Source organism: Engystomops pustulosus, chromosome 9 (assembly GCF_040894005.1).
Source record: "Engystomops pustulosus chromosome 9, aEngPut4.maternal, whole genome shotgun sequence".
Taxonomy (NCBI): Eukaryota; Metazoa; Chordata; class Amphibia; order Anura; family Leptodactylidae; genus Engystomops; species Engystomops pustulosus.
Window position 1 is genome coordinate 29,737,083 of NC_092419.1, and position 19,265 is coordinate 29,756,347.

At 39.8% G+C, this 19,265-nt stretch overlaps 1 protein-coding gene across 1 annotated transcript; it reads left to right on the top strand.

Moving 5' to 3' along the window:
* The first annotated feature begins 13,305 nt into the window (after positions 1-13,305).
* On the top strand, positions 13,306-15,202 carry LOC140076531 (brain-specific homeobox/POU domain protein 3). The gene is made up of 2 exons (XM_072123093.1): positions 13,306-13,513; positions 13,795-15,202. Exons 1-2 carry the CDS (start codon positions 13,394-13,396, stop codon positions 14,692-14,694), a joined length of 1,020 nt encoding a protein of 339 aa, XP_071979194.1. The 5' UTR covers positions 13,306-13,393; the 3' UTR covers positions 14,695-15,202.
* The last annotated feature ends 4,063 nt before the right edge of the window (positions 15,203-19,265 follow it).

Here is a 19,265-nt window from a genome sequence, read left to right on the forward strand (position 1 = left end):
GCACATTTACTTTCTGGTCCCTGTGTGATCCCCGATCCGGAATGTCCGACGAGGATGAAGTCTGCTGGGATTCACTACTAGCTGCACCCGATATCCTGCATCTGTCGATTCCCCCGATCAGGTCCGCCGGAGTTCACCTTCATCTTCACAGTGCATGTAAGTGCTTGCACAGTGATCATCCGTCGGCCCGCCCCCCTGATTTGTGTCACGTGAAAGTTGGCGCGATTGCAGCACAATCCGATCGCGTGTGACGCAATCCGCAGCGTGTTCCCAAAAACGTTGGGAAACCCAACGGAGAAGCGACCACGGAACCTTAGTAAATAAGCCCCTGTATAATTTATAATTGTAGATCCAGACAAAAAAACATTTTTTTCCCCAGTAAGAGTTTGAGTTTTAACATTTTTTGCTGTTATGGGACAGAGGATTATTAATAAAGCCTCATTACAGACACCTTACAGCTGATCGTTGCAGCCTGGGAGTAAAGTAAAGCATCCAGAGAGCTTCACCAAATGTCACAGTGGGCCGAGGGGTCTGTCTTTAACTAGGGGTCGTCTGTAAGTCAGGTGTCCTTAAGTAGGGGAGCTCCTGTAATTTAATGGAATTACAGAATGGGGATAAAGGTGGTGTGAACTAAGCCTGAGCTCCCAATGAAAAGAATAGGAGCTGATCTGCAGTAACCTTTTATGACCACTATGCAAATAATGGCGCAGTCTGCTTATTAGCTCTTGAAAACTGTAGGGGTGCAGGTTGTTAGATCTTCATCAATGAGGATGTATTAAGGATAGCAATAGATTCTTTGTCACAAAGATACATACGAGGATACCTTGGTAACTATATATATATATATATATATATATATATATATATATATAGTTATATGTAATAAAATATATTAAATTATATGCATGGCTGCTGGGCTTATAACTAGAGATGAGCGAGTATACTCGTCCGAGTTTGATGCTCGTTCGAGTATTAAGGTACTCAAAACGGCTCGTTGCTCGGACGAGTATTTCCCTTGCTCGAGATCGAGCATTTAATTAAAAAAACACAGTGAAGAACAGTGAAGAATAGAATAAAAACAGTGAACACAGTGAACACATTGAACACAGGATCATTTACGTGAAAAACACAGTGAAAAACACAGTGAAGAATAGATTACAGATGTTCGGCACATCTGCTTACTTGTCGGGAGATACGCGCGGAACGGTGCGAACAAAATAGTATGTGAAGAACAATATATATGTGTGAAGAACACATTGCAGAACACGGGGAGTAGCACAGAGACACCGGGGAGCAGCACGGAGACACCGGGGAGCAGCACAGAGACACCAAGGAGCAGCAGCATGGAGATACCGGGGAGCAGCAGCACGGAGACACCGGGGAGCAGCAGCATGGAGACACCGGTGAGCAGCAGCACGGAGACATCGGGGTGGCAGCACGGAGAGACACCGGGGCGGCAGCACGGAGAGACATCGGGCGGCAGCACGGAGAGACATTGGGGCGACACCACGGAGTGACATCGGGGCGGCAGCACGGAGAGACCCCGGGCGGCAGCACGGAGAGACACCGGGGGGGCAGCGCGGAGAGACATCGGGGTGGCAGCACGGAGAGACATCGGGGCGGCAGCACGGAGAGACATCGGGGCGGCAGCATGGAGAGACATCGGGGAGCAGCGCAGAGAGATCGGGGACACTTCAGTGGAAGAAGAGGAGCGGATCCCCGACAAGTAAGCAGATGTGCCGAACATCTGCAATCTATTCTTCACTGTGTTTTTCACTACGTTTTTTCACTTAAATGATCCTGTGTTCACTGTTTTTATTCTATTCTTCACTGTTCTTCAAATCTGCTAACTTGTCGGGAGATAATATTTTCACTAATAATAATATTGACATTCTATTTCAATTAAATAACACATTTTATTCCCGAACCATGGTCCCTTTGAAAAATGCTCGAGTCTCCCATTGACTTCAATGGGGTTCGTTATTCCAGACGAGCACTCGAGCATCAGGAAAAGTTCGTCTCGAATAACGAGCACTCGAGCATTTTAGTGCTCGCTCATCTCTACTTATAACATGACAGATAGCACGCTCACAATGAATAAAAAAAATCTGGATTACGAAGTAAAAAGGGGGATCTTCAGCCTTAATGATGTGTGGATATGTCTTGAAATGCGTGGAGCACATTGGGGAATTCGGCCTCCTGCTCGTCAATGCAGAAGCTGACATCAACCCGAAGGAATGAGGAGATGATTTTATATTGAAGGTTTTCACACAAGCAATCAGCTGGAGAGATCCACCGATCACAAGTCATGTCTATGCAGAAGGAGAACATCTTGAAAGAGTTAAGATGTTTCACACATCAACAAGATGAAGCAGTTTTATTTATTTCTGGTCTTCTACTAAGAAGAATAACATGGAGTCTCTGGAGGGAAGTATTTACTCCTACAGCATTCATTACACAATACCGATCCTCATAGTGCAAAGAATTTGTGATTACTTCATAAAGTCAAGAACTGTACAGGGATAGTACATACAGTGATGTCACAGTACATGATAATACACACAGTGATGTCACAGTACATGATAATACACACAGTGATGTCACAGTACAGAGATAATACACGCAGTGATGTCACAGTACAGGGATAATACACACAGTGATGTCACAGTCCAGGGATAATACACACAGTGATGTCACAGTACAGGGATAATACACACAGTGATGTCACAGTACATGATAATACACACAGTGATGTCACAGTACAGGGATAATACACACAGTGATGTCACAGTACAGGGATAATACACACAGTGATGTCACAGTACAGGGATAATACACATAGTGATGTCACAGTACACGGATAATACACATAGTGATGTCACAGTACAGGGTTAATACACACAGTGATGTCACAGTACAGAGATAATACACACAGGGATGTCACAGTACAGGGGTAATACACACAGTGATGTCACAGTACAGGGATAATACACACAGTGATGTCACAGTACAGGGGTAATACACACAGTGATGTCACAGTACAGGAATAATACACACAGTGATGTTACAGTACAGAGATAATACACACAGAGATGTCACAGTACAGGTATAATACATACCGTGATGTCACAGTACAGGTATAATACATACAGTGATGTCACAGTACAGGGACAATACACACAGTGATGTCACTGTACAGGGATAATACACACAGCGATGTCACAGTACAGAGATAATACACACAGCGATGTCACAGTACAGGGATAATACACACAGGGATGTCCTAGTACAGGGATAATACACACAGTGATGTCACAGTACAGGGATAATACACACAGTGGTGTCACAGTGCAGTGATACTACACACAGTGATGTCACAGTACAAGGATAATACACACAGTGATGTCACAGTACAAGGATAATATACACAGTGATGTCACAGGACAGGAATAATACACACAGTGATATCACAGGACAGGAATAATACACACAGTGATGTCACAGTACAAGGATAATACACACAGTGATGTCACAGTACAGAGATAATACACACAGAGATGTCACAGTACAAGGATAATACACACAGTGATGTCACAGTACAAGGATAATACACACAGTGATGTCACAGTACAGGGATAATACACACAGTGATATCACAGGACAGGATTATACACACAGCGATGTCACAGTACAAGGATAATACACACAGTGATGTCACAGTACAGGGATAATATACACAGTGATGTCACAGTACAGGGATAATATACACAGTGATGTCACAGTACCGGGATAAGACACACAGTGATGTCACAGTACAGAGATAATACACACAGTGGTGTCACAGTACAAGGATAATACACACAGGGATGTCACAGTACAGGGATAATACACACAGTGATGTCACAGTGCAGTGATAATACACACAGTGATGTCACAGTACAGGGATACAAGACACAGAGATGTCACAGTACAGGATAATACACACAGTGATGTCACAGTACAATGATAATACACATAGTAAAGTCACAGTATATAGATAATACACACAGTGATGTCACAGTACAGGGACAATACACACAGTGATGTCACAGTACAGGGATAATATACACAGTGATGTCACAGTACAGAAATATTACACACAGTGATGTCACAGTACAGGGATATTACACACAGTGATGTCACAGTACAGGGATAATACACACAGTGATGTCACAGTACAGGGATAAAAGACACAGAGATGTCACAGTACAGGATAATACACACAGTGATGTCACAGTACAAGGATAATACACATAGTAAAGTCACAGTATATAGATAATACACACAGTGATGTCACAGTACAGGGATAATACACACAGTGATGTCACAGTACAGGGATAATACACACAGTGATGTCACAGTACAGGGATAATACACACAGTGATGTCACAGTACAGGGATAATACACACAGTGATGTCACAGTACAGGGATAATACACACAGTGGTGTCACAGTACAGAGATAATTACACATAGTAGTGTCACAGTACAGGGATAATACACATAGTGATGTCACAGTACAGGGATAATACACACAGTGATGTCACAGTACAGGGATAATATACACAGTGATGTCACAGTACAGGGATAATACACACAGTGATGTCACAGTACAGGGATAATACACACAGTGATGTCACAGTACAGGGATAATACACACAGTGGTGTCACAGTACAGAGATAATTACACATAGTGTTGTACCTGTATAGTCATGATGTGACGATGGTGCAGCAAATGAATAAGAGTAATGTCATCATATATGTCTAATAAACACTGAATTGTCACAGAACATTACGGAAGATATTTATCAGTGCATCTATGCCAGTTTTCTGGCATAGAAGCACTGAAATAATTGCAAATTCTTGAAATAATTGCAAATTCTATACCACCTGCACACCATTTGGGAGGGGGCATAGACGGGTGCGGCTGGCGGGGAAGTAAGCTGTCACGCGGTGCTCCTGCCCCTTGCATGCATACTTTCTAAAAACCTGAGAATTAAAACTTTGACCCCAAAATTATGCCGCCCGACAGGTACAACAAGGGGCCTGAGGCTAACATACAGGGGGCGTGGCCTTCATCATACATTGGTGCACAAGAGGCGGAGTACAATAAATTCCCCAATCTCTGCCCTGTATCTGGAGAAATAGAGAAAGGATGCATCGGTAGATAGATAGATAGATATAAATTAGATAGATAGATAGATAGATAGATAGATAGATAGATAGATAGATAGGAGATAGATACATAGATAGATAGATAGATAGATAGGAGATAGATACATAGATAGATAGATAGATAGATAGATAGATAGATGGATAGATAGAAAGATAGATAGGAGATAGATACATAGATAATTAATAAATAGATAAATGATGAAAAGATGATATTTAGTTAATATATAGATGAATACACAGATAGCAGATGGATCAATAATTTCCTGTATATTAAATTTGCTTTTTCCAGCTACAATGTAACCCTCGGCAGTCATCCGTCTTCATGTCTTTGCGTCGTGATTTCTGATCTCTTTTAATATAATCATTTGTTTTAATGTAGCCGTATTGTACTTGTAAGTAGCATGTGCCCACAAAGCATTACAATTTCATGATGTTAAGAATTCCAGTACAAGCTAGAATACTCCCTTGTCAAGAAGAGGTTCTAGACTTCAGTGCTACACCGAATCCTGTCAGAAATACCGTCTTTAGTAAATGATTTAATACCCATGCTCCTTGTTTTACCCGACATCAAATAAGCAATAACTGAATCATTGTTCCCTGTCATCTTATTGAGCTATTGTGCGGACCAGAGCATCAGGAATACAAGGCGAATTCCGAGCCCCACGGTGGCCGCATGAATATCTTTGAAGTACAAAATGTATTTTTAAAAAGTATATTATTTATTGACAACTACCAGAAAAGATTAGTAAAGCTGTAACCCCCTGCGTCATTATATCAGGAGGTGCTCCGCTCCTCCATGTTTATTGCGCACGGTCCATCATATGCGTTTGCTGGCGGCCATGGAGACATCTGGATGAGTATACAAACCTTGGCAGGTCATGACATTGTTCAGACAACAACATGGATTCCTCCACCTGTTTTCTAATTATATTTTTTATAAATTATACAGCATGTTTTTTCCCCAAAATCGGCAACCACTAGTGTCCGCAGGCTGTATGCGGGATCGGTGCTCATCCATATTCAAGTGAACGGGACAGAACTGTAATATACCACACGTGGACATGAGTGGCACTGTTTCTGGAGAATAGGTCTTGGATAACACTTATATATTACCCTCTTCAAGGTGTATTCCACTTTACATCAAAATTTATTTATGGAAATGGTAGGATGGCAGTGGCGTAACTAGAAGCTGATGAGCCCCAGTGCAAAATCTGTGCCAGGCCCCGACTATAATGTATGGTTTATAGTAATAGTCTTCTCATATGGGAAAGTGACACCATAAGGGCCCCCTAAACTTCTTGGGCCCTGGTGCGACCGCAACCTCTGCACCCCCTCAAGTTACGCCCCTGTAGGATGGGATTGATGCACATCAAGTTTTAGAAAGCAGTAAGGCAGAGGAGAATAGTTTGAGGTCACAGCACGTTTCGGGTTATACCGGACCCTTTATCAAGTGTACAATACTGGTGCCTATGTAAACAATGGTTCATATGCAACACTGGAAGAGTAGTCTTTGGGATCAGGCAACGGCTTCCTATGCACCCCCTATGGATATGCACCCCACTGGCATAAGCTACAAAGTTTCTGCACTTGATGTTGTTCTTTAAAAAGTTAACAACAATTTTTAATGTACGGCTCTTATTTTAGTCAACACTTTAGTGTCCTGAAAATTTTTTGAGGGAAAATGAAATATACTTCAAGGGATTGTCCAGGATTTTATATTGATGGCAGTTGCCTTGCACCATCAGCTATCGGAGCCCTGCATAACATAGAAAGCAGATGTCTCCGCGTTCTATGTAGTGGCCACACTTTAGTGGCGTACAGTTACCACAGGGTTTTTCAGGGTTAGAATAGGACCCCCAACACTTAACTTATAAGGGGGCTCTGACCAGCAAAGTCCGACTAGGCCAGCCGCTAGGCTAACATGTAAGTAGGAGAAAGTTTAGAATATTAATGATAATTTAGAATTTTAATGTGTGCCACTGTCTTGGGTACATTCAGTCATGCCCACCAGATTTTGCGCACAAGTTTCTCCACCTACCTTAATCTGACAATGAGGCTTTTATCCACACTGGATACTCATCCCACACCCCTGGCACTTCCCCTCCCAATTCTGCAAGGCTCTGCCAATATCTCTTCACTTTCTGGTGGCACAAACAGGAAGTGCTTGAAGGTGCCACCTGAGCCTTATCACTGGCAGAGCCATGTCACCAGAGCAGCCAATGCCTGGCAAGTACTTCTAGGTATTTCCTGTGTCCCTACAGACCCCAGTAACTGGGGAAGGCAACATGTGAATAGGAACCAATGTTTGGATCATGTAAACCATTGTATTTCCATGTAATTTTCCTTTAAGAAGGGCTAAAGAAGGACAGTAATGGAGAAATGTTGAATGCAATGAAGAAGGTGTCTTCAACATGACCATTGAGCTCATCTGTGTGTTTAGTACCTGTCTCTGGTTCCCAGCGCTGTATCCAGTATCCGGTCTGTGATGGAGCATATAGTATCCTGGTTACTAGTGTTATATTTCATGCAGTGACTAGATCCTGATTAATAGTTGGTGAGATATTGCATGAAGCGTCCATTGGATAACATGGTATCTTATACAATGATCTTATACAATGTCCACCTTGTGATAGATCACTGGGGAATAAAAGTCCTGGTGTCAGAGCCTGACAATGACGCCAGTGCGTGTAATATTGTGTGCAATGGGGATTATTTTTTTTCTTGTGTTAATTACACTGTTAATATTGTGTATAGTTGTGCACTATAGTTGTGTTGTAATTAAAACTCATTCCTAACACCCCAAATTCCTTTATGTAAGTGTCAAGAATAGATGGCATAGAGTATGGCTAGTGGACAGACCTATACAAGCTTTGTTTGGAGTCTGTTACCATGGAGTACTGCACTGTAACATTATACTTTTGCACAGTTATGTTTTTAGCACTTTTTAGTACCTAATTCTAGGGGCAAAAATATGAAAACTGGTGGTAACATTTGCATATGGAGCATTAGCTTGGAATCTGTCATTGGGTTTTCACCATTAAACGATAGGTTCCCACACAAGTCTTCTCACTGTTTCCCATTCAGTTATTCTGTAAATCCATAGCTCATATCTTTATTAAATCAAGTTTAAAAAGTAGCTGGCTCCCTGCCAGGAGACTCAGTGAGTAACAAGACATTGGTTTTCTCTTCTCCAAACTTCTCCCTCAGCTTCCTCATTCCCCCTCCCTCAGGAATTTCTATTCAGCTAAAATTACTGTGTGACTCGGCCTTTACTCCCACCGTCTCTCTCAGCTCTTTTATTCCCCACCTCCCTCAAGCCACTGTGTGACTCGGCCAGCATCTTCCTCAACTTCTGCATTCCTGAGGGAGAGGGGAATGAAGGAGCAGAAAGAGAGGTTGGCTGAGTCCCACAGTGACTTGCTGAAGAGAAATTCCTGATGTAGAAGGAATGAGGGAGCTAAGAGAGACGTTGGAGAAGACAAAACATGCCCCTTATGACTCAGGGAGTCTCCTGGCAAGGTTCCAGTACCTTTTTTTAAAAAAAACTGATTTATTAAATATATCAGCTATGGGATTTTTTCCAATAAAAACTGAATGGAAACCTGGCATTAACTTTAATGGTGAAAACCTGATGACATGTCCTTTGTTTAAACTAAATCCCCCCTCCCCCCCCCCCCCCCATAGTACTGTGCAAAAGTTTTAGGCTTTTAACTTTTGGAGTGAAAAAAACGCTTGAACATAAAAACCGCTTTCACAAATGAAAATAGTTTCCTTTTCTTTTAATGATATACCCAAATAAAGAAATCCAAGACAGCACATAAATATATTGTCAGTAAAAGTATATCTTTATCTGATCACAAATCTAAAACCACATAAAAAACATATAAAAAGAGGAACAACACACAGAAAATCACATCAGATCACAATGGGGCACATTTACTTACCCGTCCCTTGCGCGATCCCCGCTGTGCGTTGTCCGACGATCATGGACTCCAGCGCGATTCACTAAGATTTATGCGCCTGATTTCCTGTATATGTCGCTTCCCTGCTCAGGTCTGCCGGAGTTCACTTCTTCTTCCCGGTGCATGTAAGTGCTTGGGCTTGCAACACAAATATAAAAGTTAAATCCCACGCTCAGTCAGATCCATCGGATCGTCCGACGGCCCGCGCCCTGATTTGTGTTGTATGAAAGCCGTGCGCCACAATCTCCTTTTAAATACGACGCAAAACGGTAATCGGCGGAATATCCGCCGATTGTGCGGTCCACGGACCCTTAGTAAATGAGCCCCACTGTATACTAGCAAAATATATATGGAGACTCACTCCTACTACCAATCCAATAGCCAGATCCCTTGGTATAGAAATCCCGGTAGATGGACAAACAGGGGTGAGCTAGAGGGCAGTATGAAAGTATATGTCTACAGGACAAAGGAGCCGTTCCGATTTTCTTTTAATTAGCAAAAAAAGTAACTAAATTAAAGAGTCATGAAAATCAAATCAATCTTAGCCATTCCCTTCAAAACAACATTAGTTCTCCCTGACATAAAGAAACCCGGCAGGGAGGTTGTTCCAAACATCTCAGAGGCCTAAGCACAGACAGATCATACTGTAGATCAACAGATGTGGATGTTGACTTGCTCAAACCCTTCATCTTCTTCATGTTAAAGATCATTCTCAATGACATTGCAATGACCTTGGCTAGATGTTTGGGATCATTCATCTGCTGCAGGATACATATTTAACACTTCAGAGAATTTTTTCCTCCCCTTCCTACTGTGCCAGTTCTGTGTAGATTTTCTTGTATTAATTATTCGGTAGGTATTGTTAATATTGTATATAGTTGTACAATAAATTATGAATATACAATCCTAACAGCCCAAATAACATTATGTAAATGTCAAGACTAAGAGAATAGATGGCATAGAGTATGGCTATTGGACAGGACTACACTAGGTTTGTTTGGAGTCTGTTACCATGGAGATACATTGATCTACACTGTAACTTTATTCCTTTTATAGAGTTATGCTTTCAATTTAGTACTTTATTCTATTGGTACAATTATGAAAACTGGTTGTTACACTTGCATTGGGAATTTTAGCTTGGATCGTTGCCTTAAAAAGATAAAACTTTAGACTCATACAGTTGTTTGTTTCTTATATATATATATAGTATAAAGAAGGCATAAGATATACGTATGATGGGACAATGGAATCTGCTTGACAACAGAGAATGATCCTTTTTGTTCCCAGCGCACACTTCTGGAGCTGTACGGGAGCTTTTTAACACCCTCTCCTGCTGTTACGAAATTATCTCAGCCACAAGAATCAGGTTACAGCGTGTGGACAGCAGAGAGATGAAGAACACTAGACAGAGGATCCATGTGAATGGCAACTATCTCATATCAATGGCAACTTTCTAAAACTGAAACCTCCTTTTGTTCCTCGCCACCAAACTATCCATCTATTCTTCCTTTTGAGTAGATATTAAGGTTTTAAATTGATCATGTTTTGATAATTTTATATTATGGAGGAACTAAAAATTGCATCAAAAAGAGACGGAAGAGCGATTAAAGGGGAATTATCATTAAAGGGGATATATGTCGAAAAACCACCACAATCAGCAGATCGGAGACCTAGAGTCACCCTTACCTACCGCATGCAGACCGGGACTTTGGGATTAGCACGTCTATGTGCTGTCCAGGGGTTTTCCAGCAATCCGGGAAACCCCTCTAGGGTGGTAATAGTGAACCTTTTAGAGATTGAGTGCCCAAACTACAGCCAAAAACCCACTTACTTATCACAAAGTGATGACATGACAATATAATCAAGAACTTATTGATCCCTGCTCTGAACAGCTTTCAACTGTATTGGAATATTGAGGACATTGTACCATTGAAAGAAGAAGGGAAAATTCAGATTATCATTGTAGCCTCCCTAGGGTCCCCTGGAGTGGGAAGAATTGCAGGGCAAGAATACTAATGATAACCCGGCCATGTCCACACCTCCTTGCTCCACCTGCCTTCCCAGGAAGCCCAGGTAGTGTCGCTTTATAATAGCGGTGAACGCAGCACTTCCTAGGCTATTTAGGACTGCAGGATGATGCTTGGGTGCTTGGGTGCATACCTGGGTGACAGACTGACACACATACCATAGGTTCATCATCATTGCTCTAAGGGCTGGGGCAGAGATGGAAAACAAGGAAAGTGTATTTACTTAACAAACATTGGGAGAGAAAAGAGAACTGGATGACACATCCACACATCATACAATGATCTAATGTCTAGGCTACATTTATGAAACAAACTCGAAGTTCTTATTTACATTTTGTTCAAATTGCATAAGCCACTAACCACCTCACAGTGACCTCGTTTTAGTGGGTCCCTACGCGGTTAGGTGTCACATGGCATCCAAAACCGCTGCAACATGGCACCAGCAGGGACCAAGACCCAGTTGTGCTGCAGCGCCCATACTGGCAGGCATAGCTCCAGGCGGAGGGTCCACGACAGCACCGCACCACAAAAACAGCAGGCGCCAAGCAGACACCTTGCTTCGACTCCCAACTTTTGGGGTGCATCAGTACTTCCTGTCTTTAACACTGGAGGTCGCCCAGAAGTGCTGAGAGTCACATATTCGCTTTGGGTAATTAATGAGGAGGCTAACTGGGTTTTCAAAGATCATCCCATTGATATTGCTATACTGTACCTAGAGATGGCTCGTGATCTAAAGAAAATATGAACTAGTTTATGACATTGAACAATTTGATCACTTGAAACCAGATGTCGAGCACTATTAAGCTGACTGCTTCCACGTGAATGCCCTGTGCTATACCTGTCCGAAAAGCAGATATATATTTTAGATATAAGGTGGCTTTATTGGAACTTGTTCACCCAAATCAGGTGTACAGGCACTGAAATAAGCACAACCTTTGGCATACAACCAGAAATTGCACCTATTTTTCCCTTTATGCCACCTCTACGCCAAGTAGTGGGTCTGTACTGCAGGCTAAGGCACTGGTATAGAACTAGTGGAGCAACACCCGAAGAATTTATCCAGAACCGCCTGTTAGACCCATTGAGTGTCGGTGGGGGGGATTACATCATACACTGGCACACAAGTCCCCCCATAATTTTTTTATATACACACACAATGCAGTAAAATAGCAAGTACATGTCTCCATTTGTATGATAACATTTAAAGAAACATTTAGTACAGATAATGATGGAGATGATAGCGGCTGCGCCCCCCATGTCACGCTGGATCCATCACAAGGCTTAGGCCATTTCATAGATCCGGCTGAAGGGCCGGACAGCATGCAAAACTACGCCAGGTCCAATCCTGAATAGTTCTGCTAAAAAGCGTACAAGTTCAAAATAATGTAGGCACTGGGTGGCCGTCCACCGCGCCCCTCTACCCCCATGCGGGCGGGATTACTATATTTATTGCAAATTCTTGCACTGCACAAGAATTTGCGAGTATTTCACTCCTTGTAGGCCAGAAAATCAATAAATATCCCTCAATAATTCTATAACATGTTCCGTGCAACAAATGTCTTTGGCGGAAATGTCTTCAAATAAAAATTTCTGTGTTATATGTAGTTTATAATTGATTGTGTAATATCAAATAAAAACATGTAAAACCGACAGTGTGAGTGCTGATAATATATAATAGAGCAGAGAGGACAGATAAATGCACATCAGCAGAGGGTTTGCTACTTTGTATCCTTGAATAGAGACTTGTAGTCACGCTTTGCCAGCTGTAATTTTTGTAACTAGTAATTTCCTCTCTTGGATGCCTTCTCTTTCATTGTCTCACAAGCAGAGAGCAGAAGATCCTCTTACTATGAGCCGCATGCTGTGCAATGTAACAGTTCATGCACACAATGGTATCAGGATACATCCTTAGCCACCTGACTGCCTGCTGTTCATCAGGACTCAGGGGAAGTCTGGAGGAGTGAGGGCTTGATGATGCTCGGAGTGATCTCACTGCCTCCAGCTCATCTTTCAGAAGGGAGGAGTCCATGGTTCTCCAAACTCCTCCAATCCAAGAGTTAGGAGGAGGGGTCCGGGCCACTGATACTGTGATAAGAGTCAGACAATAACAACACACTAAAAAGAGCAAAGCTGAACCAAATTCCAACCTGCTCATGCACTAGCCACAAGGCTTTTCACACTGCCCTTCACGATGATGTCCATGAACAGCAAGCAGCCTTTCAGCATGCATCCCATGCTACACGAGCCGAAATATGCTCCCCTCCACACCAGCTCGGAAGCCATCCGCAGAGCTTGCCTTCCAGGACCTCAGGTAAGAATTCAACAATTTCTCTTCCTTAACTTCTTAGAAATTTAGAAATTGGAATATTTTCTCTTAAAATTGGACAATGTCCAATCTTTGATTCATTCTAAAATAATGGTTTATTTTGATCGAATAAAATTAAAATTATGATTGAATAGTTTCATGGGGAAATGTTGCCATCGAAAATTTGCTAAGTTTGTGTGACGGGTTTGGGTATAAAAATATTTACTTAAAATTAAGGTGCAAACAATTTGCTTAGATTTTTACATATATTTTATTCTTATTTTCAGCTTCAAAGCAATATTTTTGCTGGTTTTGATGAAACTTTACTCCGAGGAGCGGAAGCTTTGGCTGCTGTGGATATTGTAACTCAGAAAACACATCCGTTCAAACCAGATGCCACTTACCACACCATGAACAGCGTGTCCTGCACTCCAACATCCTCAACAGTGCATCTGCATCACCCTTCAGTTTTAACAACCCACCATTCACATCATCCTCACCATCAGGTTTCACAAGGCTTAGATGGGGATCTTCTAGATCACTTAAACCCTGCTCTTACCTTAGGAGGTGTCCCAGATGTCGGATCAACACCTTCCCATCCCCACGCTCATATGTCTGCCATTAACCACATGGCCCACCATGCACAGTCTATGAACATCTCTCACAACCATGCACTGGCAGCTCATACAGCCATCTCCTGCTCCGAAAACGAGACAGACCCAAGAGAACTTGAATCATTTGCAGAAAGATTCAAACAAAGGAGAATAAAACTTGGTGTAACTCAGGCCGACGTTGGTTCTGCCTTGGCCAATCTGAAGATCCCAGGTGTTGGTTGTCTCAGTCAAAGCACCATTTGCAGGTTTGAGTCTCTTACGTTATCTCATAACAACATGGTGGCCTTAAAGCCCATCTTGGAAGCCTGGCTAGAGGAGGCAGAAAGAGCTCAGAGAGAAAAAATGACCAAACCTGAAATTTTTAGTGGGGGTGACAAGAAACGCAAACGTACCTCTATTGCCGCCCCAGAAAAAAGATCACTGGAAGCTTATTTTGCTGTTCAGCCAAGACCTTCGTCAGAAAAGATTGCGGCCATTGCAGAAAAACTAGACTTAAAAAAGAATGTAGTGCGGGTCTGGTTTTGTAATCAGAGGCAGAAACAGAAAAGAATGAAATTTTCAGCGACATATTGAGAAGCGGCGCTCTCTATCGAACTGACCAATAAACTCTTTTCAATCTAAGGGAATTTAGATACATTGAAATCTTGTCTTCTTACCTTGGCATAGAGATGAATTCATAAAGGACTGGGACATACACTAATAGCCACCTGTAAAGTTGCGCTGGTGAGTGGAAAGCTTGGGATAGTGTTTTTTTTTTTGGTTTCGCCGTCTGTGACCAAAACTCCCTTTGACTTTATCGAATTCCAAAAAAACAAAGAAAATTATCAAAAACAAAAACCTTAAAATAACTAATCAAAAGGAAATGGGAAGCAAAACTTGAAATCCTGTATGACGTCTCTCTCTCTCAGTTTGAACCCCCCCCCCCTTTTATATTTATTATTGTAAATATTAATCTGTGATAATATTGCACCAGTGGTTAAAGTTTTAAGTTATTTACTTATTTAATTTGCTGCGACGCGCACATACACACAAATCCTCCCACCAAATAGAATTTCATTTGATATAATACCCCCCCACCAAAAAAAAATAAAAAATAACTCCATTCACTACAACAGTCCTTGTCTCTGCATGGTTGTATTCACACTCCGATAACTGTTTTGTTTCTACCTCATCATTTGCTAGAAAGCACATGTTCGGATCTGTAAGACTCTGTAGGAAGCAGCGAGGAAGTTCAAATAGTCATGACCCTGCGATTCCACTACAAAGATGCTTTGACAATCAAATTAGTTTCTTCACATTTCCCCCCCTCCAGGTTCTCCCTTGAAATGGATATGACATTGTATGTAGAAGTGCATATTGTCTATAGCATTTCAGCACAATCTCACCGTTTGTGTGTGTGTTGCTTTAACGTTACGACATGAAAATAATTGGCGACATCCGCAAGAGTTTTTTTTTTAAAAAATATATTTAAAGGTTTTAACTTATATATAATCGATTTCACAACGGAGACTTAAGGTTCGTTATTTTGGAACTATTTAAATATTTGCACTTTTTTGGGGGGGGGGGCAGGATACACGTTGCTTGGCATAAGAGGGATTTCCCATCTGTTTCTTTTTTTTTTTTTTTTTTTATGGAGCATTTAATTTTCTATGTGTGTAAAGAACGAAATTTTGTGTCTGTGTATGCTACAGAATTTCAAATAAAACCATGCACGATTTACCTCATTCTCTCTCCGTACTGTTATTTTCATGCGAGTATCTAAACGTTGCAAAAAAAAAAAAATCTGCATATATAGATATACAGGACAACTTTCAGGATTTTTTTGTAAAATTTAGTTTGACAACTTAAAAGGGATCACTGTACAGACACATACACGACAAAATGAGATAGGAGCTGATTGTGTATGCTGGATGACTTAGAAGAGCACTGATCACATTTTCGAAGAATTGCAAAAATATTTTGTAACTAAAGGGAAACTATATAAGAATATCGAATTTATCGTTTTATGCTGAGACAGTTACATGTGGTTTGAATGGATGTAGTGAAGTTGATTTTGTTCCACAGAAAATTATTAGTTTTAATTATACCTAAAATGTGAATAATTATTAATAATGTAAAGGCAACTGTATAATAGACAATAATATTATGAAACTGTGAAGATAAATTTAGGAAATGATTGTATGTATGAAGACTGACATTAATGTATAGCTATCAATCTATCTCATATCCCTATGTCATATATATATATATATATATATATATATATATATATATATATATATATTGTATCTATCTATCTCATATCTATCTCATATCTATCTCATATCTATCTATCTCATATCTATCTATCTCATATCTCTATGTCATATATATATATATAGGACAAAAAAGTTTTCATATCATATGTATCTATATATATATGTCTATCCATCAATCTATCTCATATCTCATATGTTTCATATATATATATCATATCTCTCTCTGTATAAATAAATAGATATAAAATATATTTATTTATTATATATTAATTTATATAGCATTTGTTTATCTTCTACCTCATATCTATCTATCTATATTTATATCATATCTTTCTATCTATCATCTATCTCATATCTATCCCATATCTCTCTCTTTACACACACACACACATATATATAATTTATTTATCTTCTACCTCATATATATCTATTCATTTATTGATCTATCTATATGTCTATATTTATAAATATATTTCAATTTCAAAAATATATACTTGAAATTAAAAATTTTAAATGTCACTTTTAATAGCTTTTTATTAAAATGTTAGACATACAAAACAGTTTTATGCAGCACAATTTAGATTTTTTTTTTCTTAACTTTAGCCTAAGGCACCGAAATATAGTACAGTAAGACATTGACAGCACATACATAGCATATTCCTACAGTTATCAATTATTTATAAAAGAACAATATTTTCTCAAAGCATTGTACTAGTTACATTATCATACAGCATCTATTACTAGGCCAGACTTATTTTTATAACTGTAATTTTTTTGTTGGATTCATATTAAGATAACCAATATTTAAGCAATGATACTGAAACAACACCATTGCTCTTATCGAATTATTTTTTTTCCTTGAGTTTGCTAAATATGAGAAATATTACTATGTGCAGAGTATTGGATCAAAGATCTAAAACATTCATGTTACACAAGTGTGTAAAACCCCCCTCAATTTTTTTTAAAAAAAGAATATTTAAAATTTAATTTGAAATTATTACTATGTATGAAATTAGACTTTTCTGCACCAGTCTGATTTATTATTTATTTATTAGCTCTAGTTTAGCTTAAACCTAAATGGTTGAATATTCAAAAAAATGTTGGATTTTTTTTAGGACAGTAAATGAAGGTGTAAACTCTTTCAGGTGGAAATATTTTTATTTTCATAAAAAATTATGTGCTAATGTATAACATTTAGAGTGTCAATATGTTAGTTCTAACTGGGCCCTGTAGAAATCTTCCAAAAACAATATTTATATATATATATATAATTTTATCATGTTATCAGATACTATATTGTAAATTATTAAATATTATATAATTGTCATAGAACGCACACATATTAATCTGTTACACTTCCATTTCTGTAAACTCATCCATTTTAAATTGGGCAAAATTTGATGACTCAACTATATTGGAAAAAATACAGCTAAACTTTTCATATTCTTAAAAAGTCATTCATCTTTTGCCAAATATCTAAAGCTGTTTTTGTAAGTCATAATGATATAAAGATGTGTGTTCATTTGTTCTATAAAGTTAACACCTGGCAACACAAGAACATAGCTTAAACTATCTTCATGGCGAAAACATTGGGCCACATTTATCACTTGTTTTTTCTGTTGTTTTTGCGCCTTTTCGTTTAGGCGCACCGTTTTTGCGCCCGTTTTGCGATTAAACGTCAAATTAGCCGCGCAGCTAAAATAACCACCTTTCCCTCATCTATCATTCAATTCCAGATGTTTTGCTGCGCCTAATGATATTCATCACGTGCGACTTTTGCATTTAGGCGCAAAAACGGGCGCAAAAACACTCCAGCCCGAAGGTGGCGTTATCTGAGAAGAAAGCACTGAGCCCCTTTGCAGAAGAGCTCATTTCTAGCAGCAAAGCTCAGCCAGACACTAGAACATATAATAGATACATTAGATACACTGCAGACACTAGAACATATAATAGATACATTAGATACATTACAGACAGGAGCTGCAGACTATTTACAGTTCATCACCTTCTATTTACAAAATATTCTGCAAAGCCCTGAGCTCACAGCAAGAGCAAGAGAAGTTTGCACAAGTTTGCAGAATGTTGCAGATACTGCAAACAAGTGTCCCCCATGTAATTCTGCACAGTATCACCAGTGTGTCTGAGGGGGATACTGTGCAGAATTACAGGGGTGCAGCAGGAGACCAGCACTGGGGGATCCCCTCCAGGAGAAGCCACTGCTGAGGAGGTCACTGGGTGCTGGGTGTCACACACCTGGGTGCTGCTGTGAGTGTTCTCTTCATTCTGGGATGTGGGAGAAGCAGAGAGGAGCTTGTAGCAGGATCACATGTAACTGCCCGAATCTAACATTGCGCCTAAACTGCGCCTAAACTGCGCCTAAACTGTGTTAAAGGAAAGTGATTAATAAGAGGCAGAAAATATACTTATCACAGATGGTTGTAGCTTGTGATAATTCTGGCAAAACAGTGCGCCAGAATTTAGGCGCAACTACTACACTTAGGCGCACAAAAGTGATAAATGTGGCCCATTATATTTTTTTTTTTCGGTTGCCACAAAAAGTATCCATATTTCATGAGCATGTAATTAAATTAGCATTATTGAATAAAGCTACTTTATAAAAGAAATTCCACATCCTACCTCCAAAAAAATCAATACCACTGCTTGCTTTGTTTTTAAACTTGAAATTAAAATTAAATGCATTGACTTCAAGCAGAACCATGAAAATCAAAGAAATATTTCATTATCAAGGAGATGAAATGTCAATAAATACTACAAACTAAGTGCACAACAAAGATGCTTTAGTAGCAGAGATCAAAAACATATCAGAAAGATTGTCCCACTAGAATTCCTGTAGCCAAGATTGATTGGAAATACTTTGTAATTTAA

Bases quoted from the DNA above. Each gene is read 5' to 3' on its own strand.
- LOC140076531 (XM_072123093.1), top strand. From the start codon at position 13,394: ATGATGTCCATGAACAGCAAGCAGCCTTTCAGCATGCATCCCATGCTA. The intron at 13,514-13,794 runs GTAAGAATTCAA...TCTTATTTTCAG, and splicing joins CTTGCCTTCCAGGACCTCAG to CTTCAAAGCAATATTTTTGC.